Source organism: Myodes glareolus, chromosome 15, assembly GCF_982192425.1.
Source record: "Myodes glareolus chromosome 15, mMyoGla1.1, whole genome shotgun sequence".
In the NCBI taxonomy this organism is placed as follows: domain Eukaryota; kingdom Metazoa; phylum Chordata; class Mammalia; order Rodentia; family Cricetidae; genus Myodes; species Myodes glareolus.
In genome coordinates this window covers 31,594,652-31,621,835 of record NC_142040.1, presented here as the reverse complement: position 1 = coordinate 31,621,835, position 27,184 = coordinate 31,594,652, and the positions used below count along the sequence as shown (strand labels likewise).

Below are 27,184 nucleotides of genomic sequence, written 5' to 3'. Positions count from 1 at the left end.
TACAAGAATACCTGAAGTTCAGCCTTCCTAAAGAGATAATTCCTAACATTTGAGACAATGGAAAAACTTACAAAACATTATGATAAGTGAAATAGGCCATATACCGAAAGACAAATCTTGTATGATTTCATCGAAGTAGAATCTAAAAAGGTCAAGCTTAGAAAAGCAGAAGGGAGAAATACGGTTATCAGAAACTGGCTAAGATGAAAAAAAATTTTGCCAAAGGGTAAAAAATTAAAATTTTAAGAGAAATTCTGAAAATACTGTAGTTAATAGTAATGTATGAATACTTGAAATTTGTTCCATACATGTAAAATTTGATTCAGGTCTTAGGCCTTCTCCACACATAAAAAGGAAGAACTGTAGGCAGAGACTGCCTGTTAGTTCACGGCTGCCCAGACCCGAATAATCAAACAGAAGCTGTGTTAATTATAACACTGCTTGTTCTTCTTATTAACTAACTCTTACATCTTAAATTAACCCATTTCTATTAATCTGTGTATGGGCACCAAGCTGTGGCTTATTGGTAAGGATCTGGTATCTCACTCCTTCTGGAAGCTACATGGCATCTGTCTGATTCCGCCTACTTTCTCTCTATATCTCTGTTTGGACTTCCTGCCTGGTTTACTCTATTAAGCCATTGGCTGAAAGAGCTTCATTACTAACCAATGGTAATAAAGCACATTCACAGAACACAGAAGGGATACCACATCAGAGACCCATGTGAATCAGTGATAGCTAGTTCACTTAGAATATTTTACATTGTACACATGCATAAAAGCATCATCTTAGCCTATGTACAATTTATCAGTTATTTCTCAAGGAAGCTAATGGAAAAGGAGCATAATTATTCATGAAAGAAAGACTCAAGGGGCCAATAAGATGGCTCGAGGAATAAAGATGCTTCTTTTCTTGTGACCTGAATTTGACCCCTGGAACTCAGAGTGGAAAAAGAGAACTGACTTCCACATATTTGTCCTCTGACCTCCACACAAAAGCCAATGCATGCACATAACAGCACTTTCACATACATATACATGTATACTGATAGTAAGTAACTTTACAAAAGAGGGGACTGGAGATGACTCTTTAGTTAAAGAGTCAACCAATTAGTTTAAATTATACCTCATTACAAATTTATTACATGCAACAGTTATATAAACAGTGAACATTAAGTCTCTGAGTAATTTCAGATATTTCTGAGACAATCTTATATGTATATAAACATAAAAAAATATATTCAAGTACAAGAGGAAGCTGAGCCATATAATCAGCACAGATTGAACATACTTCTGCCTATAGCTGGTACAATGAGAACAGAAAAAATTAGAAAGAATTCAAATGATTACATACCACTCTCAAGCAGGCTGTCCTCATGGATATGTATGAGAACACTGTATCCAATAATTGTAGAAAACAGACCAGTTTTAGATAAACACAGAGCGCTCATGGAGAATACAGGGAATTCACTGATCCTAATGTGACTAAGTAATAGAAACTCTCAAGGATGCCCTAAATGTAGAGGCAAAAGAGTGAGCGCTGTCATCATGAAAATGCACGAAAGAATAAAACTCACTGGTAAGGGAGATGTACTGATGAATCAAATTTTATCACTGTGGAAAACCACCAAATCACAAGGCTAAAGAGTATAAGAAGTAAGGATATGCCATGAGATCATTGACAAAATGACTGAATCAAGTCCTTATCAAAAATGACCTTGAATTGACTAATATCTGAAATCAAAAGACTTAATGTAGTTGAGTAGATTTTTAAAAAGACTCGTCAATATTCTCCGTACAAGAAACTCCCTTCACTAGTAATGATACATACAGATGTACATAAAAAGCTAAAAAGAGAGACTTCATACAAACAGAAACCAAAAGTGAACAGAAGTAGCTATATTTTCATCAGCAAACACAGATTTTAATTTAAAACTTATAAAAGGAATCATGGTCACTATATAGTTCTAATGAATACATTATCAAATAAGAGGAAATAACAATAATAAATAAATAAATAAATAAATCCAGTCTATAGCATCCAATTCCACTATACAACAAATAGACCTGATAGACATCTACAGAACATTTCATCAATATCTAGGAAATACACATTTTTATAGCATAGAGAACATTCTCAAGGATAGGCCAACAAAATCTATTAAAACTGATAGGTAAATTAACTAATATTGGGATAGATAAAATCAAGACAGAAAAGTAGCACTTCATACTACTAATATACATTTGATGAGAAAATGCAATCATAATTACCATAGTCTTTCTCTGCACTCTCTCTTATTCTCTTTCCTACACACACACACACACACACACAATTACAGAGAGAGAGAGAGAGAGAGAGAGAGAGAGAGAGAGATACATATTTAAACTATATGGTGTAGGCCTGTAGGTTACAAAACAAGACCTTGCTGCAAAAATTATAATAATAAAATAAGCAAAAAATACAATAATAAACTAACAAGGTGTGTGTGGCAGCATGCAATAGTATTCCAGTACTTTTGAGGGTAAGGTAGGAGGCTCATGAGTTTGTGCTCAGCCTGAGTTACAAAGAAAGACCCTATTTCAAACAAAAACCAAACAAACGGTCAAATAACCTGACTTAAAAATGGGCAAAAGGTTAGATATCTCTTACATTCACACAGATACTATCTCATTTCAGTTGGTGCAGATATCTTTAAAAATGCAAAAAGTAACCAATATTAATATGGTGTGGAGAAAAGAGCTCTTAGGCATGTGGCTAGGGATGTAAATTCGTATAGCAATTATGACAAATAGAACAGAAATGCCTCAAACAATAAGAAGTAGAACCATAATAGAAAGCCAATGATGTGAATACCGTCTATATTCAAAGGAGCTGAGATCCTTGATCAAAAACACACCTGCATATATGCTTATTACAGCATTACTCTCTATACCGAACAAATGAAATCAATAAAGACGCCTGCTGATGGATGATTGAAGTTTTTAGTGTGGCACGTAAACTTGGTGGAATATTATTCAGCTATGGAAAGAATGAAGCACATCACTTGTAACAACACTGATAGAACTAGAATGCATTATATCGGGGTAAGATAAGACAGGTGAACAAAGGAAAATGCCACACGTTCACATTCATCTGTAAAAGAGAAAACGCTGGCCACACTGAATGAACAATGGTCACTATAAGATAGAAGTTACGGGACAAGGAAAATGGATAAAAGTTGGATAGCAGATGTCAAAATAGGAGAAATTAGTTCTCCTAGTCTCTGAAGACAACTATGTCCATGACAACTTGCTAAATGCCTCAAAATAATTAGAGAAGAGTTTGAAGGCCCCTAACACATAAATAATAATAGTGTGTGCTTCCTGTCATCCTGATATGATCATCAAATTCCCCAAATGACCAACCATACTGCACCGCATAAGTATAAGTAGATATCAATCAAAAATAAATTAATAAAATTAAAATTGATTTTAAAAGGAAAACAATTTTGAGTAAAATATATATAAACAACAACAACACCACATGATCAGCCAAGTACATGAAAGAATGCTCAACACAATCATCTGAAATTGCAAACTAACTTCCAGGAAAACACCAAATACTGGTTAGGATGTTGGAGTAGATAGAACTCTCAGATACAGTTGGTGGGAGTGCATTACGGTACAATCATTGTTTGTTTGTTTTGTTTTCTTTTTTGAGACAGGGTTTCTCTGTGTTGCTTTGGAGGCTGTCCTGGAACTAGCTTTTGTAGACCAGGCTGGCCTCGAACTCCCAGAAATCCTCCTGCCTCTGTCTCCCAAGTGCTGGAATTAAAAGCGTGCACCATCACTGCCTGATGGTACAATCATTTTTTAAAAACATCAGGCAATTTCTTTAAAAAGCCAGGTCTCGCCTGTGCTATTGTATAGTATTTCACCCCTGTTCATTCAATCAAGAGAAAGGGAAACATATGCTCATAAAAGACCTGAATATAAAAAAATTTTTTTTAAAAAGACCTGAATAGAACCATTCACACCAGCTTGCTCACGCATGACAAATGAAAGCTAAAACCAAGCCAGGCATCCATATACAGCAGAAAGCAAAACAAAGTGATTACTACAGAAGACTACCACTCAGCAATAAAAAGATTAAACTACTGCAAATCACAACATGGATCAATATGAAAGCACTGGGTAGAAGGAAGTCTTGCAGAAACAGTAATGGGCAAGACTAACTATATGAAGTTCTTGGACAAGCATAATTAAAGAATGCAAGAAAAATAAGCAATGTTTACCTCTTAGATAGTTGACTACAGATGTAAAGAACTATGAAGACTGTTTTGGGACTAAGTTTTAAGTCCTCTACAAATGTCTATGTTCAAGGTCAAAGCCCAATATAATGTTATCTGAAAAGAAAGCCTTTGGGAATTAGGCCCTTATAAATTGGTGTCCAGGAGCTTCTCCCTCTTGTGTCATGGCAGATACAAACAGAAAATGGTAGTCTGCAACCCAGAAAAGGTCGCTCTCTAGAATTCACCCCTACGTACATCCTGATTTTTGGTTTCCAGCTTCCAAAACCGGGAGTAGTCAATGTCTGTTGCTTAAGACTGTTAGTCTATGAAAAACAGTTATAGATCTGAACCAGGAAGGACTAGGGTAATTTTGGAAGTAATGGTGACTTTCTTTATCTCACTCAGGCTTCATGGATATATGCAGTTGGCAAAATTCAGAGAGAACACAGGTAAGATACATGCATCTCATTATCCATATTCTTATGGCCAAAGAAAAAATGAGCAAACAACTGAATGATGGCCAATGGTACATATGCCAAAGCATTCAGAAGAACATGGCTACAGGTTAATTTAAATGCATCAAAACCAGCAGGATTAAGTGGCTACAGAGATGAGCATACATGTGTATAATAAAATGATAATGGTAAATTATTGGTAGTCAGTACATAGGTCTTACGTTCAAAAAAGCTTTTAAAATACTCTGTTCTTGTATAATTTTAAAGCAAAATTATATAACACAGTACTTTTCATGGTACATAAAATTTTCCACACAATAAAATGTAGTTTATATTTTGGAAAAAACTCATCTTTTTAATGGCAAATATTAGTCTTTGATACATATCCAAACTAAGTAACAAAAATGCTTTCAGACAAGGAAACACATTTCATATAGTCAGCGGTGTTGGTACACATTGCAAATCCAGCACCCAGGAAGCTCAGTCAATAGGAGAGTAAATTTAAAGCAAGCCCTGAGCTACACAGCAAAAAAAAATTCTCAAAAATAAAGCAAAACAACAAAAACCTTACCCAGAACAAAAATTAAAATATGGCCATCAAGTAAGCTCAATGGGTACAGATACTGACCACCGAGCCTTTGGACTGGAGTTCAGTCCCTGGACCTGACAAGGTGAGAGGATTAAATTGACCTCTGGAACTTATCCTCTGACTTCCACACAAGAGTCCTGGGGAAGTCTGTGTTCATGTGTGCACACACAATAACTTCTAAAGAGTAAAAACTGAAAGCAAATCAAACAATAGATCTTTAAAAAGATCACTAGCCTTTGACTCAGAAAAAAAATAAATAGGTTTCTTTTTTTCTTTGGAGTTCATTGAGTTGATTTATGTCGGCACATTTTGTTTTAAGGGGATAATTGCAACTATTCAATGATTATAATTTACCCCAGGAAAGTCTTAAGCAGAGCTCATATTTTATGAGTTTTACATGACTACATACTTTCTAGGATTTTTTAAAACTTGTTAAAGAAAATTAGTTTTTAAAATATAATTTTTAATAATTTTTAAACTGTTGCATATATACTATCACAGGGAAGCTAAAATATGAGACTTGTAAAATAACATACGCATTTTCTTGCTTTGACCTGCAAACACTGATTCTAGCTACCACGCCCATGAAGGTCTGCACGTGAGTACTGCAGAGCTCGCGAGCACGAGCGCTCTGCCGGGTCATACTTTACCTCCAGTATAGGGTTTCCAGTTATAATGCTTTCCCCGGAAAGGCATACTGTCAAAGTCTGCACACTGTTTTTCTCGAAAATCTCGGGAACCCAAAGGGCATGGCTAAAATAAAATAAAATCATAAATGGTACCATTGTTGTAAAATGCCAAAAACCAAGGGACTGCGTCCCTAAAATTCGTATTTACTGACTGCCGCCCTATCTCCTCTGGGTGTCATTTGACTTTTTTTTTTTAAAAACCGTTTTACAATACAGACTCACACTGAGGTGTCTGAGCTGCACGTCTAGGTGAGAAGAAACATGCAGAAACCAGATAAGAACCTAGAACACAAAGCCCCTTGGTAACAGCGCCTGAAGCCCAGGTGCGATGACTCGCTCTAGATTTACGTGAAGGCACCGGGATGCCAAGCACGGAGACAGCATCTAGCTTGTAAATCGCCATTTGTACCCTGATCAGTACAGACGCTTCCTGATGAAAACCAGAAGTTGAACTGGGAAAAATGCTAGGATTCAACTCCAAGCACCTTCAAATTCAAGAGGTTTGGACTTATTAAAATGTAAATTTCACCTTTTAACATCACAGAAAATGAAATGATAAATTGGTACCAAATGTGCACATGTTTTTAAGGGGAAAGGAAATGGTAAGGAAACAAAAACTGGTTATAAAAGTTTGGAATTTTTCTTTTACCTGAAAATCTCAGAGAGAAAGCCCTGCCAATCTAACTAGGTCTAAATTACAAATGCCACCGTCATCTCTTACTCAACTCTTAAGTACACAAAGACAGAAAGTATAACATCTCACTGAGTGTTTGGGCAATAGGACAATTTGATTCATCTTGTAGATTTCTGTAGCATTGTAGCAACTAAATTTTTAAAAAAGCTATAAATTTTGAAACACTAAGAAAACTTTCCTCTTAAACGGAGAACAGAATATTTGATGAAAGAACAAAGTGGGAGGAAGTGATTCTGGAAATCCAGCCTGGGGTCTGTAGATGCTGGGAAGTAAAAGTATGTCACCGAACCACATCCCCAGTCCTGGGAGTACTCAGCTCAGAATAAATGACAAGTGACTTACAGGCATCCTCGGAAACAAACTTGAGGACTTTTTTAGCAACCCCCTTAGACATCTCTTGCTTTGTGCAGTCTCCAGGGTCAGTAAGTAATAGCAAATAGTTTCTATGAGATGTGTGGAAATAATAGACCATGCTGTGCAAACATTTACATTTCTACCATTACTTACTATAGGATGTGGCTCAAAATTTTTAGCATATTAAGTCCAAAGCCTCAATTTTAAAATAGTGACAGCAGCTGTACATTATGTTAAGAGCCTCAAATCTTAAAATACACTCAGTGTCGTGAAATACTACACCACCAGTTCCAAACCTAAGGGTTCTTTTTGTGTAATTACTCTTTTGTCTACTTTTAGCTAGTGCATCATGCTATGCTGGCCAGTCCTTCTTTTCACTGTTTGTTAATATTTGGATCTTTGAAATACTGACATTTGACATCGCTACATGACATTGTCATATATAAAGTACATGGTCAAGAACCATATAATCAAACTACAAGCAAACAAAATCTGCAAAAATACCCTCAAAATGTTTTAAATGTTTATGATTTGGGGAGGCCTATTCAGAACTGTCATTGGTTATTTATATCTGATAAACATGGTTGAACATAATAAAGACTGTTTTCTCCAACTTATTTTCCCTTTTTTAAAGACTAATTTTTATTTTTAATTATGCATATGTGTTTAAGGGTGCAAGAGAATATGCACATGAGTGTACATAAACATGAATGCCAGAAGAGGGTGCCAGATCCCCTGGAGCTAGAGTCACCCAAAATGGGTTCTAGATGTGTAGTCTGGTCCTCTGCAAGAACAGCATATGCTCTTAACCACTGGGTCATTTCCCTGGTCTCTTTCTAAGTTATTTTCAAAGACTCTTTCATGAGAGCTAAAGTTGTCTGTTAGTGGTTTTACCAACTACCAAATCTGTTTTTAAAGAAAATACCAATTTAAAAAATATATGTAATTTGAACTATAGATACAAGTTTTCACCAAAAAGAGTATCAACCACTTAAAAGTTTGTCCAAGCACAGTTTTTAATCTAGTTGAAAAGACCAGATTGAGGTGGGAAAAATATATAATTACTTCAAGAAATAAAAATAGCAAACAACAATATCTTACAGCTTATCTTTAGGCGTTGCATGTGTGAAAGACCAATGAGCTATGTAATAAGTTATGGAAATACTGAATTTGAAAGAAAACTTTGAGTGTGTCCCAAAGTATTGCAGTTGAGATAGTTAAGAAAGAAAATGGACCTGGGGAGATCACTAAGACTGTGCTGGGGGGATTAGACAGGGAAGCCAAGTAAAACTATGCAGGAAGGCAGAAAGAGATTATGTGTTCTGAATAGTGGAAAAGGCCATCCTATACCAAAGACAAGAACTGCACAGAAACACAAGCTCTTATACAAACACCAGTACAAAGCTGAGTTAACATATTAAGCTAGTCACCAAATACAAAATTAAAAATGCTGGTTTTCAGTATTTTCTAAGGACCCCTTTAAAACTGAAGAAAAGCAAATAGTCAATAAAAGGGGACTGCTATTTACTGAAGCACTTAGATGACATTACATGAAGTTTTTTTTTTACCTATTCTTTTCTTCTGAGTGCCTCTCATAGAGTCAGCTACAATAAAATCAAAGCATTGTTGTAAATGCCACTTAACTAGTTCTAAGTACACTGTGACAGACTTCAGAGATCTTTAGGTATGTAAGCTGCTTCATCCCTAATAGCACTCTCATGAAGTAATCATAATTATTTCATAAGGAAAGAACTGGGAGTACAGAAAAGTTGATTCATAAAAAATTTCAGGGTATGAAGATAGCCCCTTTATCTGAATGATAATACCTCCTTGAGTCACTCCAAATGATGTAACAGCATAGGCTCATGTAAGAAATTGGTCATGTCCATGCTTCAATAGAAGTATTTACAAAAAAAAAAAAAAAAAAGGAGACAGGTCAGCTTTGATTAGTTGTTGAGCCAGTACAGAATCATATCTGTCAAGATCTGGGGTGAGAGGTTATGTAATACCATTTGAACAGATTCTTAGTTTCTTCCACAATTATCCCCAAAGCAGAAATCCAATTTGTAGAAACATGAACAGGATAGACAAATACTTTTCAGAGAGCTACAACTATGAGCAACTTCCTTTATTTCCACCAAAACTTGCCTTCCAACAACCACGTAATTTTTATTCTTTCTTCTGAATCTATACTAACCAAATCTTCTTAGATTGAATGATACCCAGGCCTTGATAAGTTTCTTCTATGTGCATACTAATTAGCCAGTAGTCTTCTTTAAACAAGTTACAAAGAACTGGCCTAGGTTCACTTAACAAGTATTTCTAAGTTCTATAATATGTGTCAGATGCAATCTAGGCTTTGGGATTAGAGGGGAAACAGTAAAACCTAAAATGCCTGCTTTCATAAAATTTATTGTAGCTTGACATGAAAAGAATGGTGAAGCAGAATGAAGAAGTTGGTGGTGAGGTGAGAGATAAGTTGTTTGAAGAACTGAGAGGGCAGCAAGTGCAAACGCGCTGAGGCAGAATTGTTGAGCATCTGGATAAGACTGTTTCCCAGTCTCTGTTCCTAGGTGTTCTGACTTCAGTTCTCACAAGTGAAAGCTCTAAATATGTGAAAATTAAATATAAGCTAAGCAGGAATCGCATTGGCCGGTCTGGAGAGAGATCAAAAAGTAATCAAAGGAAAGTAACACCTGGAAGAAATTTCTGAAACCTATTTTTGATTATTTTTTTAAATGGAGAGTTTAATATGTAGTATGATTTTAGACTATTAAGAATAATAATAGTATCAACACTGTCCTAAAGCATGTATATAAAACAATCTTAAAACTAATCTAGCATCTTCTCCCCAGACCAACAAGTAGGGCCCTATGGACCCAAGAGCAATGCCACAGGCCTTCAGAGTTTGTAAACATTTTCAAAATAAAAACAATAACAACAAAATCTTTATCACCTTCTTCCAGATCTATAGGTATTAATACATTTTACAAACTATATTGTACTTTCAACTATTTGGATAGATAAGCATTTCCTAAACTTTTTTCCCTAAACATTTGCCTAAACTTCACATATTTTTCCTACGAAACTAGACGTGCATGTGGTACACACATGCATGCAGACCAAACACTCATACACATAAAATAATTCTAAAAATATTTTTAAAGATGACAGGTCAAGTTTATAACTGAATACCCATTTGTGATATATTTTTGTGTTTGTATTGAGTCTTGTCTTTATAAGTCCCCTATTCCATCTTTACGAATATTATATAACATTAAGGAGAAACTGTAGATATCCTGTTTGTATTTGCTATTAATTAGTAAGACTACTTCATCTATGTTGGTTCTAGGCTTTAATTCCCTATAACTTAAGCAAAAGATTTATATCTTATATTTTTTCAATCCAATTTACCACTATAGGGCTGTACATAGGTGACACAAGCTTCGAGGCAGTGAGGTGTCCCAGTGTGGATGTTGCTCCTTTTGTCATGTCTACAGATGCTATAAATCTTAGAAGTTATGGCATTTGACTCTGTACTAGGGTTATTTCACTAAGACTCTTATACCAGAAATTGTGAGTCACCTTTAGTAAGTAGAAAGACCCTGTAGTGCATATTTAACTCACCGATACTATCCCAGTTTTATACTGTTTCTTCTTTCTTCTGATTTTTCTTTCTCCTTTTCCCAAGAAATAGGTTTCCTTAAGGATTGTTCATATTTGCTTAGTTTGGGGCAACACACTGTGCATCTCTTCCACTTCCTGTGCATCCATCCTCATCCATACTAAAGCTTTAACTCCCCGTGTGTCCACCTTCTTTTTATCATATGTGTCTACTACATCTTTGCTCCTTAAGACTGCTCACCTTCCTCTCACAGCCCCTTTCTAGTTTCCTGAGCTCTGTACAGGTACTCCAAGATAAATAGATACATGTAAATATCTAAGTGTCAGATCTACATATGAGAAAGAACATAAACTTTCTGAGCCTGTGTCACTGCACTTAGTAAGATATATTCCAGTTCCATCCATTATCTTGCAAGTTTCATAATTTCAGTTTTACTTACAGCTGGATAAAATTCTATTGAATATATGTATCATATTTTCATTTTCCAAGCATCAGTTAGAGGACATCTGAACTCATTCTGTGCCCTAGCTATTGTGAACAGAGCAGCAGTAAACATGGATATTTAAGTTTCTTGATAGAAGGCTATGGAGACTTTTGGGAAAATGCCTAAGAATGGTATAGATGGATCATATGGTAATTCTATTTTTGCTTCTAAGAAGCCTCCACACAACTTTCACAGAGGCTGCATCAATTTACATTCCATCTAACCTTAGATAAACATTCACACATTCCCACCTCTCACCAGCATTTGTTGTTTTCTAACTGAGTTGAAAGGGATTCTCAAAGTCCTACGTCCACTTGCTTGGTAGTGTGTGTGTGTGTGTGTGTGTGTGTGGTGTTTCTTGGAAGCAACACATAGATAGATCCTTCTTTTTGGACCAATCTACTATTGTGTCTTCTGGTTGAGGAATTGAGATTATTGATATTCAGCGATTAAAACTGTGCATTGATTGCTGCTATTCTGTTGATTTTGTAGTATTTCTCCCCTTCTCTTATTTAGCACTATCCCTTCATGGTTTATTTATTCCTATGTCCTTGTGGATGGATATGTTTTTCTCTCCAATCTGAAGGATTTCTTTAAGCTTTTACTGTAGAGTTAGAGATCCTTGCCCTTTTCTGTGTCTTTAACTCATAAATGTGATCTTTTCAGTGTGTTGTATCCACCTCATAGTTCCCAATGATCCCTTTTTATTATTTTATCTTTGTTCCTGCAAGTTTGTTACAGTTCCTCACCCTTGTTTTCATGCTCAGATATTCCAGACATTCAGTTCTCTCTTTGTTCTATTCTGTATCTGAGACTTTCCACAGACTTTTAAACTCTGACTTCCTATAATTATTTTTAATTTCAGATTATGTTTTCATCAGTATTAACCTTTGCTTTTTATTTTATCTTTCGTATTATCCATCCTTATTATATCCTGCCATTTGCTTATGTCTTTAAATATATTTTGAATCATTATTTTGAGTTCTCTGAGATTTCCTCTAACTCACTCTAATCAGATGCCCTTGCTATAGGGTTAATAATTTTTGGAAGAGTTATGCTGTATTGTTTTCTGTGTTTCTTATGTACTGCATTATTACTTACACATCTGGTGTTATTTCTTTGCTTTGTTAGGTTATTTTTAATTAAATGTTTTCTACCAGTTGAAGTGTTTGCAATGTCCAGTGGAACTTGGATACGGCAGTATTGAGTATATAGTTCAGAAAATAATTCCTCAGACCAGAAGGCGCTGAATGTTTGGTATAAGGTTTATATTATTCCCTTAGTAGGATATTAACTATGAATGCAATCAGAGTTTCTTTATATTAACACTACTCAACTGTTGTAGCAATTAATAACAGTGACCCTTTACATTTGAATAACTGCTGGAAAATAAACAATCAAGGGTAGTATGGGGCAGTATGGAGCACACTCAGATTTTAATTCTCCGATTAATCTAATATTCAGATTTTCAATAATGATTTTAATGTAGTGTTAGAACAACTGGTCAAAAATTTATAAACAACAATTATCAATAGCATTATTAATATTATTGTTTTATGTACATATGTACATGTGTTTGGAGAATTATGTGTTCATATATGTGTATACACAGTGTTCATGTGCATGTACACATGTGTTTGCAAGCATATGAAGTTTAGAAGTTGATGCTGATATCTTCCCTGATTTTTTTCAATTTATTATCTGAGATGGAGTCTCTAACTGAACTTGGAGCTCATTCATTCAACTGGGCTGAGTGGCCATTGAGCTCCTGAACCCTCCAAACTCCATGCATCCAACTCCAAATCCTGGGGTTATAGACTAACTAGCTTTTTACATGGGTTTTGGGGATTCAAATTCATATCTTCATGTTCACATAGCAAGTACTTTACCAATGGAGCCTCCCACCCTACGCACACACAGACATACATACAAACAGACTCACACACACACACAACAAAAAAAAACGACTATTTTTAATGTAAAATGAGAAATAACCAGAAATGCAAAGTAACAACCAGCCAGTCATAAGAAGGGAATGAGCAAGACCTTAGGAAATTGATAAGCTATATTGAATAGATTGTATACTCTAGAAATAATTCAAGCAGAATCTATTAAATACACATGAGTCAGCCAGTCCCCTAGGTTTTCCACTTTCCATTAAAATATATATACTCAGGAAAAAGTTAGAAAGCACAGAGCATGCCTAGTCATGAGAATGAAACACTTTTTGGGCTGGGGCTATAGCTCATAGTTCAGTAGTACAACACTTACGTAGCACACAGTGGGCTCTGAATTTGATCTCCAAATAAATAAATACATACACAATGACTTTGATGCTCGATGTGGTGACTCACATTTTGAACCACAGCATTTGGGATGCTAACACAAGAGAATAGCCAGCAATTCAAAGCAAATTAAGAATACATGGTTGAGTTTCAGGCCAGCCTGGGCTATGGAGTGAGACCATCTCCAAAACCAAAAACAAAACAAAAGAATCCCTGTTCTCCTGCTCTTTGACTGCTTGACATTAATTCTGGGTTTTGATTTAAAATTTTTTCCAGGATCATTTGAATTTATAATTTGTTTTATTCATACTTAAGTCTCAAGAAAGCTTTTGGCTCACAAATAAGCAAGTAAAAAATGCTTATAAAATGTTTTCTGGTTGTTAACTATTTATTTAATTCTAACTAATTGGAAACATCTCACTCAAAACTCACTTACAGGGTCATAAAATATGACACACATAGGATTGAGGTAGATGAGCACACGGTATGAAATGAGGCTGACCTGTTAAAAGTGAATTCTTTTATCTCTCTTAATTCAGAGTAGTTCAGACACAACAGAAACCTGGGCAGTATATGAAATATTAACATTTAACCATTGTGCATTTAGAAACTTTGGTACACAAGAAGGGAATAAGCAAGGCTTCTACATATATAGAAAATTGACAAGCTATACTGAATAGATTGTGTATCCAAAAACAATTCAAGCAGAATTTATTAAATACATATGGGCCAGCCAGTTCTCTAGGTTTTCCACTTGCTATAGATAACAGAATACAATGAATTCTTGCTTATCTTAGTTAATCTTACTACAATCAACTCATCATTCATGATTTCTTAATAAATTCCATCCTATAAAATAGAATCTTTCAGGTACACTTTTGTTTTATCTTATATGATATATAATTCTGAAAATCTCTTTTCATAAAACTGCATGGTAAAAATGACAGCTCTTTAAAACCTGGGTTGGACACATTTAATTCAAAGACAGTTCATTTCGCTTAAATATGAAAATTTCTAAACAACGAAATACTGAAGTAAGTATGACTTTCTTATTTGAGTAATTAAAATGAGTTAATATGGAAGAGTCAAGACTATAGAGCTAATTCATTAAAAGTTGAAATAAAAGGAAAAAATAGTAATAAAAATGTCATCATTCCAGCTTCTAGTTTCAGCTTCCAATACATTCATGAGGCAACAGTGCCTGTCATTTTTTTTCATGTTCTGTTTCCTAGCAGGCATTACTCATATTGTATAATGCCTATATTATTGTATGTTCACACCTTCAATTACATAATACTGGAAATAGTTGTGAACTAGGAGAAGGGTTTGAGTTTCACACTTCTACCTAATAGTATGATACAACAATAGGTCTTCACTCCTGTCCTTGTATAAAACCTCTATTCTTCTGACATTGGTGTCATTAATCTAAATCAGCTTGGGGCTTAATAAATAAGGATCATTTTCTCTCTTGGAGGAGGGGTTGAGGTATATGAGAATTAAGACAGTCTCATCCCATACACCAACTTCTGGTATCATCCTGAGTGTCTTCAACACTCATGTGGAAGAGCCATCAGTCTTACAAGCAGTGAAGTTCTTCCCACTGCTTTGTCTCCACTCCAGTTTGGGCATGTTCTCCCGTGACCACCTTCTGGAATTGTCATCTCTGAACACACTCACTTGTTATATCATAAGTTCAAATGTATTTCTTTTTTATCTCAACTTCTACCCAACTCACTCTATTTTTCCTATTGTCTTATTTTGTTTTCATTTTGGTTGTGGTTTTACTTTTATGACTTTTTAAAAGTTAATTCCTAATTTTCTCCCAAATAGCCCTCTTTAGACTCCACTTTCTTTACTTGTAGAGAGCCTCTGTCTCAGCACTTCAGTCATTAAATTCCTTGATTTGGGATTCCCCTCTGTATGCTGTGAATATGTTTTATTACCATTATTTAATAAAGAAGCTGCTTTGATCTATGGCAGGGCAGAATATGACAATACAGTAAATCCAAGCAGAAATAGAAGAGGAAAGAAGGCGAAGTCAGGGAAATGCCATGTAGCTGCCGAAGGAGAAACACACCAGAACCTTACCGGTAGGTCACAGATTTGTGGTGATACACAGATTAATAGAAATTGGTCAATTTAAGATGTAAGAGTTACTTAATAAGAAGCCTGAGCTAATAGGCCAAACAGTATTGCAATTAATATAGTTTCTGTGTCTGGGCAGCCTGGAAATAAAATGCAGTCTCTGGTTACAATTCCTATTGAGTTATTCACTGTTATGTTGTACTCTTGTCTTTCTTCAATCTGTTCAAATCTAAAGCCAAAGTCTATGACTCTTTCAATGGTTTCTAAATGCCTCAGAACATAGAGCAGACCATTAGCACACTGGTCTTGCACTTCATTCTTCGTTTACCTAGGATGTCCTTAACATCACTAGCTTTTCTCTGGCCAACTCTCTTTCCCTTTTAGTTCTCTCTAGCTTTTTATGGAAATGAACCTTAAATTCCTAATTAGCCATGTGTCAAGTCTACATACCTTTGTAAAATATGACTCATGTCAACATATTGTTATTATTCTCTGTTGTGACTTCCTGCATTTAATTGATTCCTTGAAAATATATATCAGGCATTCAATTTAAGGGAATGAATAGTGGTAGTATTTGAAAAGTTTACTTTGAGATCTGTTAAGCAGAATAAAATATGAACAGGTGTGTTAAAAGGGGAAAGAAATAGATGAGGAGAGAAGCTTACAATTTTAAGTACAGTATCCAGGTTAGGCCTTATTGAGAAGGAAACAGCTGAGTAAAGATGAAGGGACATACAGCATTAAGTGCACAAGGCAAAGGGAGTAGTCAAAACAGAATTCCTAAGGAAAGAGCACTAGTGGCGTGTTTACAGAAGGAGACCCATGTAGTTGGAGCAGAGTAAATGATGAAGAAGCTGCTAACAGGTCAGTTCTCAGAAGCGATGGAAGTCAGATTTTATAGATCTTGCTAGCTTTTATAATAATTTCATATATAAGAAATAGTGAAGTGTTGGGGATTAAAGAGTAAGGATAACCTGACTTTCTCTTCCTCCAATATTGGAAACCGGAGAGTAAAAGTTTGTTGTTAGTAAATCAACACATGAGGCTCTCAAAGGATTTGATGGTGAAGTTCAGCGGTAGAGCACTTGCCTAAGCATGTGTAAGATCTGGAGCTTAGCAACAAGCACCCCAAAAAACAAAAATAAAATCCTATTAAATTGATAATTATAGATACTAGTAACTCAGACCAGAGTAGAAGTAGCAGAAGTAGTGAAAAGCTGTCAAATCTGAGATATATCTTTAAGGTAAAAATACAACAGAATTTCCTAAGGGATTAGATGGATACAGACGGTTGAAACAGAAAAGACTGGGGAAAAACAAACAAACAAACAAACAAACAAAGAACCTCTAGAATTTTGACTTACACTGGTGGAACAGATATCTGAGGTAAAGAACACTTACAAAGAACAGTGTTGAATAGTTTTGTAGATAACATTCACATACAGTACATACTTCATGTTTATTAAAGGTCAACCCAAGTAGTAAGATGAAAGCTGGGCTGAAAGGTATAAATTTTGAAGTTTAATGATATAGGATCAAAATCACTGAAGCTGGATGAGATCAGAAACAAAATGAGTATCAGCAGAATGGAGAAACAGTCAAGGGCAAAGGCCTGGGTAGTCTAACATTAGGAGAATATGGAGAAGCAATAATGAAAAAGAATAATTAAAATGTTCAAATGAGTAGGAAGGTGATGACTACAACCAACCATTGGGTTTAGCAAATCTTGAAGGCATCTGTGACTTGGTAAGAGCATGTCAACATTATGATGGAGATAAAATTGTAAAAGAACAAATTCAGAAAAAAATTAGATGTGAACTCAATTCAGTATATACAGATAAGTCTTTGGAGGAATTTCTTTCCTCCAAAGGGTGGCAAAAAAGTGGTTGAAATAACTGGCAAGGGCTTTTTGTTTGTTTTTAGATAAAAAGATGCTTGTATGCTTATGGAAAAGTCCAGAAGAGGATATGTGGGAACAATATTCTGCACACTTATGAATTTATAAGGAATTAAGGCAGAAGTAGACTGGAAATGTGAATGAAGTTTAGTTTGTTAATATTCCAATGTTACAAAATAAAACAGTGTGTTTTATACACAGGAGGGAGCAATAATGTTCTGGACAGAATAACCAAATGAAAGATAGTCAATCCACTACAAGAGGCCGTCCACCACGACCAAGGAGAAAGTCAAGAAGTTCCCATTTTGCAAACTACAGAGGAAACAGTAGATTTGAAGGAGTGATGGTTTCCATCAAACCATGAAGATAAATGCTGTTTTAACATGAAATATCTCCCAAAGACTTGTGTTTGAATACTTGGTCTCTAGCTAGTAGTGTTATTTGAGAAGGTTTTATGGGACCTTTAAGAGGTAGTGGTGCTAGAGGAATTATGTCACTGGGAGCTAGCTTTGAAGTTTTCTAACATGGTCCTACTTTCAGTTTTCTTTCTGTTCTACCTAGCTGGTGCAAACATGATGGACAGGTCTCATGCTCTGTTGCCATACTTTCCTTACCAAGATGGGCTGTACTGGTTCTGGAGCTGTAAACTAAAATACGCACTTTCTCTCCTGGGTTCCTTTGTCTGGATATTTCATCACAGCAACAGAGGTGCAGCTAGCACAGTAAAGATAAGGGAAACTCAGAAAAGTCAGACAGTGAAATTCTGCTGATAATGGTTCATGAATTCCTGAGGGCACATAAATATTTTCGTAGTTGCCAGTGGCAGGGACATAATTCAGGACAGAAGAGACTATGGATTGTAATGTTGAGTCTGAAGGAACTGAACATCAAAAGACGAGGGATGGTGTGCGAGTCTCAGGTTTCTTGCTGTGAGGAACAGAAAACAAGGTGAAGAGTATAGAAAGACTGCCACTTGTGTACTCAAGACACATGTGACAGCGAGGCTGGGAGTTGAAACCAGGTTTTTCAGGGCATGTGGGTCTCCCCATTGGAGAGAAGACACCTGCTCCCGCTTCTGGAACTACCTCATGGTCTTACTGATTTGAAATTGACAGTGCTGAGGCTAGCTTTTTAGGAAATTCGTGTGACCCTTACACAGACGAATTTCTGATTAAAAAGCCTAAAATTGAAAGCTTTCCCTGTATGAGAAAAGAGTCAACTAATTACTCATAGCAAATTTTGGGTTTACTTACATCTGTGTTGCAAGAGCGATACCGTTTTCTCTCTCCAAGGCAATATTTTCCACCTCCTGAAGGTCTGGAAAACAACATTTTTTAACACGTGATTATAATGCATCTGTCAAACAAAGATTATATATGTTGCTTGATGAACTCATCAAAAGTTACATTAAGAAGATATAAAACGTGATGTTTTGTCAATTATTAAAATAATGATAATTGTTAACAATGAGTATGGTTATTCAGCATAAAGTTATGGAAGCATATATAAATAATTTGTAAGACTTAGGAATTATGATTATATTCTCAGGAAAATATAATTAAATTAGTATATTTAATTATCATAGTACAGTACTCCACTCAGTACAATGACTTTAAAAACATCATCTATAATGAAAATTCATTTAAATTACATTCAACACAAACTATAATCTTTTCTTTCAAGTGGGAAACAAAGAGATAACACTTAATGACTTCCTGGGAATGGATCCAGTTCAGAGTAAATAATACAAAAATGCATTTTCATTTAATTTCAACATAAAGTTAAAAATATCAAATTTAAAAAGATGGCAAAAAGATGGCTTTGTATTATATTACTTCCAAATTAGTGAAAAATACAATATCAAATATTTGCTTTTGTAAATTAATATTTAAAGTATTTAAAATTCAGACATGCTATTACTCAGACATGCTATTATTGAGTGAGAAACGGATGTGGGATTCCCTTCTGTATATTGTGAATATGTTTTATTGCCATTGGTTAATAAAGAAACTGATTTCGGTCAATGGCTTAACAGAGCAAAGCTAGGTGAAAAATTTGAACAGAGATGTAGAGCAAGAGTAGGCAGAGTCACAGAGAAGCCATGTAGCCGCCAAGGGAGACAAACACCCCAAAACCTTACTGGTAAACTATGAGCCTTGTGGGATACTAGTTTATAGCAGGCTGTGTTGAATTTAGGCTAATTATTCTTGTACTTGCTTAAAAAGGAATCAAGTTTACTTTTATCAATGGATTTGGAATATGTTTTGAAGACCAGTGGATTGATCAACTTGAGTCAAGCTGAGAGAAAGAGATTGTGAGGCCAAACAAAGTTGGGGGAATGATGACAGCTAAGGGTAGTTTATAAATTATAACAGGAATCTCTGTTGGTAGGAAGGTACAACTGCTAGAAAGTGGGAAGTTGAAATTTAGAACTCTTTTAAAGAAAATATTCTTAGATAAAAAATTAGAAATGAGGTATCTGAAAAAAGCTAAGAGTTCTGGGTTAAAATGAGAACAAATAAAGAACTAAACTAGACTATCATTTATCCAGATTAGTGGGTGGGGTGAGTAGAGATGTTAAAACATCATTCTTCACCAAAGACTGCTTATCAGAAAAGGTCCTCAGCTTCAGTTCTAGACACTATGGGTAGGTAGCAGGCAGCAGTGAAGGAGCAGGGAGTCTTGGCAGAATAGGAAAAGTGAATTAAAGTACCAGTCCACCTGTACATTGATAGGATGGAGAGGAAATAGAACTGGCAAAGTATACTGATGGGCTGGCCTTGCCCCGTGGGGACTCTGGCTGGAGAGTGGTGGGATAGGGACAGGCTGACCTGCTTGCAATAGTACTGAGAGATGACAGGAGCATGTGAATGGAAGCCACTTTAACACATGGACAGAATTGTCTTCATTGTGATCTGTGACGTGAATCGAGGCATCTCAACTCCTGAAGCGCTCTCATTGGTCCTTTTAATAGCAATGTGGCAGTAATAATTTTATGTGACATGTGAAAAGCCCTTCTTTTTCTGGAAATAATGGTAATGTAGCAGAAACCAGACAAGGATTCATCCATAAGTCAATAGTCTTCAGAGGAGAAAATCTGAATATTACTAACTTATCTAGAAAACAATGCTTTTCTATTTGAAAGGTTTGTTTTCTTTCTTTCTTTCTTTCTTTCTTTCTTTCTTTCTTTCTTTCTCTCTCTCTTTCTCTCTCTCTCTCTCTCTCTCTCTCTTTCTTTCTTTCTTTCTTTCTTAAATTTTACTTACACAATAAGGGGAAAGGAAGAAAAAGAAAGTCTGTCTAACAAAGATCCTCCACTTTCCTGGACTTCTTGCTTCTTCTGAAGACAAGCACTTGGCTTGCTAGAGAAACATTTTTACAGATAACATGTGAAACCACAGCTCTGAATCACTTCCAACTGTGTCTTTTTGTTGGCTCTGGCTTACTTTAGCTACTTACGCTGGACTGTCACAGTGTCTTAGGGATGAAGAGACGCCTCCCCCGCAGGTCCTGCTGCACTCGCCCCACAGCGACCAGGAACCCCAGCCCCCATCTATGCTCTGGGGCCAAGTGCCAAAAGGAACACATTCTCCCTGATAGCACCACTGTAAGAGGACACAAAACACAAAGAATTATTTTTTAGGCAGATACAAGATAGAAGTCCATAAACTTTCATAAAAGTCAGGTAATGACCAATTTTAAGCATTAGCATTCTCAAGAGAAGAGAACAGATTTTTAACCGTGTTTAGACACTGTAAAGGTGCATATGATTTGCAAAGTATCTTCAGCTGGTCACATTTATAGTCTCCAATGTGTACCAGTTCCCTGACTTTGGCAGTTTCTCTTTGTTTCTCTTCATCCAGACTTTTAGTGTTTCTCATTATGGAATTAGCTATAGACCTCAAAATCATTTTTAGATATTGTAGTAATTTCTTTAAAAAAATCTTTATATTCTACTATCATTAGACTTGTGGAATGATAATGCACTATGGAAAGTTCTCCAGTAAGGAGTTTTTATTATGGTAATTGCAAGTTCTTTAAAGAAAAAGAAAAACTGGTTGAGGCTACAATAGTAAAAGAATGCTTTGTGGTATTTCATCTAGAAGCAGCACAGACATAATAAAAGTAATGCCAAGACACTAGGAACTGGCACAAAAAAAACCTTATATACATTGACTAGCCATGTGTAAAGCCCCTGTACGAACATGTGTACTGGAATTCTGCTCAGTTTTACTCTGTGCAATAAACCATACATGCTGCCCCTAAGGAGAGAGCCAGGAATAATTTATCAGAAAGCAGACATCACATAATCAGTTCATAACTCTAGCATGATAAATCTTATTTGCAGTATATGGCAAAATAATAGTGTTCTTTTAAGTCAAGCATTTATAAGTTTTTCTTGGTGCATTTTTCTAAATCACCAAACATTAACAAATCAAACTCATCTATGAAAGTGAAATGTTTATATGGATAGCAATAGGCAACAGTTGTTAGAGTTAATTGTCAACAGGATCATCCATTAAGAAATTCAACCTTATAATGAGATGTGAGACACTTAAAAATTAATCATTTCATTGTCCTAATTATATCACCAAGTTTGTTAGTTTTTACTCCTGAGATACAGGGGCAGTTCTCTGAATTTCACCTTCTATATGGCTGCCACCCTGGACAACAGCCTCCAGATGGAGTAGCTCCTCACTTGATGATTCTGCCTCCATCTTTCCCAGAGAGAATTCAGGTGTGGCTCTTAAAGACATGGCATCACACTATTTTGATTTCATGCTGTCACTATTTTGCTTAAAAGGCCTCAGTGGCTTCCATCTCCCTAAGCCCAGACTTGCTGATAGAGCCCTCACAGCCTTCTGAGCCCCCTTGCCTTGGCAATGAGATCAGTAGCCACATGGTTTGTTAGTTCTTCCCTCGCCCACCTCCCCTTCTACACTTGCTCCCTCACTAGCACATTTGCTCATCCTTCAGGTAGCCTTCTACTAGCAATTGATCCCACAAACCAAACAGAGAGCTGCATACACGCTAGCTTGTCTACACTAAGCCACATCCCTAGTCCTTTTTAACTAAATTGTCAATCAAGATAGATGTTTCCACGTGGCCCAGGCTGATTTGGAAACGAGTGATCCCAGAACTTTAGTCTTCTAAATGCGAGGATTGCAGGCTGCGCTGTCACACCCAACTTCCAGCTGTCTGCATAGCTGTCTTCTGACCATTTAGTCTTACACCAAGTATCATTTCAGCAGACAGCTTTCTCCAGGATGCTCACATTCTGAGAGGCACCTAACCATCCTTTCTTGCCCTACAGCTATCCTTTTCATGATGGAACAGTACTTACTTATGCCTTCTACTTCAATAAGCTTACCAGTTAGAACTACCTTAGTTATCTTATCAATTCCCTCTTAGTTCACTCCCCTCTGCTTAGAATGCAAGCCTTGAAAACATCAGATGGCTACTGTTAATTTCTGTTCCTCAGGCTAGCCCCATTTTAAGGCTAGCATAGCAACATGAAGCAGCATATTAGGCAGCAGAGGTGAAATGCATCCCCATGATCACAGGGACCCTGTTGAAATGAGGACTGCCCCCATCACTATTTGATAACTAGTATACACATAAAAAACTACAAGATAAATTATTATTGTTAAATTGCAAAATTTTGAATTCTATTTTAGTCACTACATGTCAGAAAAGAGCTAGAAAAGATTAAGGTAGACAAACTCGCATTTGTTTCCTTGTCATTTCTGACTTCCTTGAGAATACATCTGATTTGAAGGGAAATGTTTTACTTTTTAATTTTTTCTTAGGATTAAAAACTAGTGAGAGCCATAAAAATACTAAAAGATATAAATTCCAAAGTATATAACAGTATTGCTATATATGCTTAAAAAGGGCAGTGAAAGAGTCAACAAATACCCTTGTTTTCCTTTGAGCCTTATTTTTGGCTGCTTAGTCTGATACCAGAGTGGTAAAAAGATAGCACTTGAAAATTGGGTTCAGAACCTAGCAAATACATAGATAAACTTTAAAATGATTTTTTGATTAGCACACAGAAGTTGAGTTTTCATTGCAATATTTTCATATATGTATGTAAATGTAGTATATTCTATATGTGTACACACATCTATATTTATACCCTGTTCTTATCTCTCAAGATCTCCCAGATCTCTCAAGTCCTCTTCCTCACCACGAATAGTTTATCTTTCTTCTTTCAGTACATATATTTCATTATCCTCTCTTGGCCCCCACCCCCAAATTTTACATAAATAAATCTCTTAAAGTAAAAGATTAATGTATTATGTATTTTATAAAATGCTGCTCAACTTTCAAAAGTTTTGGGAGACTTTGGAGGCTTGGGTGTTTTAGAAACAGGCTTTCACGTAGAACTGCACAGCCTTGACATGCTGTGTCGCCAAGGCTTACTTTGACCATCTGATTCTTCACACCTGGCTTTCTCATCGCTAATTAACACCTATACAACAACAGTATTCCATAAACAGTTTCAAGAAGACATTTACTGTATAAATTATATTTCTATAATTATTCAATGGAAGTAATAAAAACAATGATTACAAAAATTTAAATAACAAGGATTATTGGGTAAAATAATCATAGAACTAGTATTAATACCAGGTACCTCATTTTTAATAAGACTGTTCTCCAATTTGATAACTAGTTAACTCCGCTAACTGGCTTAAAAGTTACTAATTTCAGCATGTGGAAGAAACTTTATATTACTACTATCAGTTTTCATTCTAGAAATATTTTAGGCTCCAAAGCAAATCACTTGATTCTTTTTGTTTCTTTAACAATGGGAACCAATTTTACTTCTTGATTCCAATATAGATTAGAATAAGAAAACTTTATGAATTAGTTCAATGTAACAATATTAAAAGAAATTAAAATCTACTAAGCAACTGGTTTGATTTTTATTCTCAGCAGGTGTATTCTTTTGCATCTTGTTTTATTATTCCCTCTGTACTTAACTTTTTGTAGTTCTTGCTACTTTTCTCTATTGTTAGTAAATATCTTAATGTGGTATATAATTTTTAAAAAGTTATTTAACTGAATAATGAGGCTTTAAGACACTCATTTGAAAGATCACATGGATCAGTGATATTTGAATTAATCAATATGTTTAAATATTTCAGTGTATGGTAAATCATGCATTGAATAATTAGACTACACCAAACAAAGCAACTTGAAGTCTATAGAGCCAACAAGCATATACAGGTGAAAATTTTGAGTGCTGTATTGTGTGTTTCTATTCTTTCCTAGCATGGAGTTGTCAAGCAAATGCTCTATTTTCAGAAGGATGGACTGTTACTTTACTTTAGAGTATGAAAGCTAGATATATAGATGTAACCCAGCTCCTAACCTTTACTCTCAAAGATCATAACCAAACTAGTAATCTTGGATGGTTCTAATTAATATTCTTGTTACTATAGACTCAATTATCTAAGTAAGTTGGATATTTGGTCTTCTTTCTGTTAATTTAAGTGTAGTTAACAAAAATCATAAAGGCGAGATAAATGAAACTTCATACTTCCAAAATAAATTTCATATTGTTTCTTATTTTTCACATTTCTTTATAATTAAATGAATATGCTGAAAACATTATGTAGAAAGCAGTGATTCTTTTAAACATTTTCTTTAGAAACAATCTTAGTAAACTAAACCACTTGCTACTGGAATACTACACTGTGTAGTTATATAGTGTTTGTAAATGAGTTTTTGTCTTTGGGGGAGTTTTTGAGACAGTCTTACTCTATAGCCAGAATTAACTTTGTAGCTCAGCCTGGTCCACAATTCATGGCAATCTTCCTGCCTCAGCCTTCCAAGTGCTGGAATTATAAGTGTGAGCCACAATACTTGGCAATTATTTTCTTCTTACCTAGAACCTTTTTAGGGTATAATTATAGAATATCTTATTATAACCAGAACTGGCTCAAATTAGCATATGGAATGAGAGAACTCTAAAGAAACCCTAAAATTTTAAGGGAGTGATACCGATGATTTAGGACAAAGCAGTTTCAACTCAGAAGAGCACAGAGCTAGATTCCAGTCTTCCTGCTGAATAGATATGTGACTGATCAGGCGGCATTTCAGCCCAAATTCCCAATCAGAGCTTGTCAACCATACTATTTACATTTCTAGAGCATTTGGAAGAACTATTCTTTCCTCACTCTGTTTACTTGGTGTCCAGTCAAAATATATTACTTTCTACCCTAGGTGAATTAAGAATAAGGTTGCAAATGCCCTGCAATATATCTAGTGCTTTAAAAGACATATAATAATCCTTTCCTAATCCTACTCTATTTTCCCATGCAAAGATATTAGGGATCAATGTCACTTATATGTAAACCCAAAAGCTGGCCTATATCTCTAATTGAATCTTATAGAATCATTAAATGAATCTTCTGGCAATAAACCAACTATTTGAAACTTTCTTTGTGGTTACGAAAAGGGATTATAAGGATTGGGTTTTGATTACCCTCAATATCCTGTTCAGCAACAATGCCAACACTACTACTGAAGTTCCTACAATCGAAATCCTTATTTACTATTTCATCAAATACAGCGATCTCTGATTCCTACCCAAGGACTATTGTTGATGCTACACCCAAGTGAAGTACTTTGGCTGAAATTTATATTAATTGATTTGCACGACATTGACCCATGGACACACAGCACCAGCACACCGTCTGGGCTCATCAAATTTCCTCCTTTAGTTAATGCTACTGTCCCTGAGCACATCCATTCAGGACATATGGTTCTTATTCAGTCCGTGAATGGTTTATTTAGGCAAACATCCAATGGCTGTAATAGCAATGTCAGACCCCCCAGGAATCACGCAAAGATCAGTTTTTAATTTTTTGGCCATATTTCTTACTCCATCTGCTAAATGTGCATGGAACAGTTGTGGAACATTTGTGGAACCGTGCCTCTGGGCAAGGATCCCACAACATTTGCAGCCAGAGTTTGACGAGATCATCATGGATCCAATCCTCTGGCTATGTCTATGCTATCACTCAAGTGATATTTCTAACTCCTCCCTTTAAAAAAATTATTTAGAAAACTATGAGCAGCTTTGGTGTGTATCCACTGGCGTGGCTAGCTAGGTGGGGTATAGGTTACTTCTTATTCTTTTTGATGAGAGTAGTTTTGAAATTCAACATTAAGATTATATTTTGTGGATATTCCATTTGAGTGTATGGTTTCATTTGTAAGCTGTGTGGTGCCCACTGCTGCTGGTTATGATGTGTACGGCTGGCACAAAACAATACTAAGCAATGATACTGAGAAAGCCTGTGAAAAAGTTCACTCCTACCTCATTCTACTATCACTGTCAAGTTTGCCGAAATTTGTTTGCTCTTCTATTAAGGATTACATTATTTTATTAATTTTCATAAAAGTATATATTAATAGCCCACATTGACTTCTTACTGTGATTTTTTATCAAACAAATGACTGTTACATGTTGACAAATGATAATTCCACTTACTACAGTAAAATATGATGCCTACTTCATGTTTAATTGTCTGTTTTACATCTGCCACAATGCAATACTGCTTTTGTTTCAATACACAATCCCTTATCAGAAGATAAATTAAATAGGAGGATTTCAACTATGAACCAGAAAAACCAGTGCTGAATCCTCAGCTATGGTATAAAATTACTGTGTAGTGCTGTGTTATTCATTCTTTTTTCATTTGTAAAATGAAGTTAAAACATTATCTGCTTTATTGAATTT

General features: G+C 35.5%; 1 protein-coding gene across 5 annotated transcripts in view; it reads right to left on the bottom strand.

Annotated features, from left to right (window-relative positions):
• Adamts6 (ADAM metallopeptidase with thrombospondin type 1 motif 6) overlaps positions 1 to 27,184 on the bottom strand; it is a 211,614-nt gene that overhangs the window by 82,881 nt on the left and 101,549 nt on the right. For all 5 annotated transcript variants that reach the window (XR_015734982.1, XM_087896876.1, XM_048442950.3 and 2 more), the window contains 3 exons: positions 20,887 to 21,032; positions 18,681 to 18,744; positions 5,965 to 6,067 (listed from right to left, as the gene is read on the bottom strand). Coding sequence is in view for 4 of the 5 variants with exons in the window: in XM_087896876.1 (XP_087753002.1) it covers positions 5,965 to 6,067; positions 18,681 to 18,744; positions 20,887 to 21,032 (313 nt within the window). In the remaining variant the exon portion in view is untranslated. The remainder of the gene's footprint in view (positions 1 to 5,964; positions 6,068 to 18,680; positions 18,745 to 20,886; positions 21,033 to 27,184) is intronic.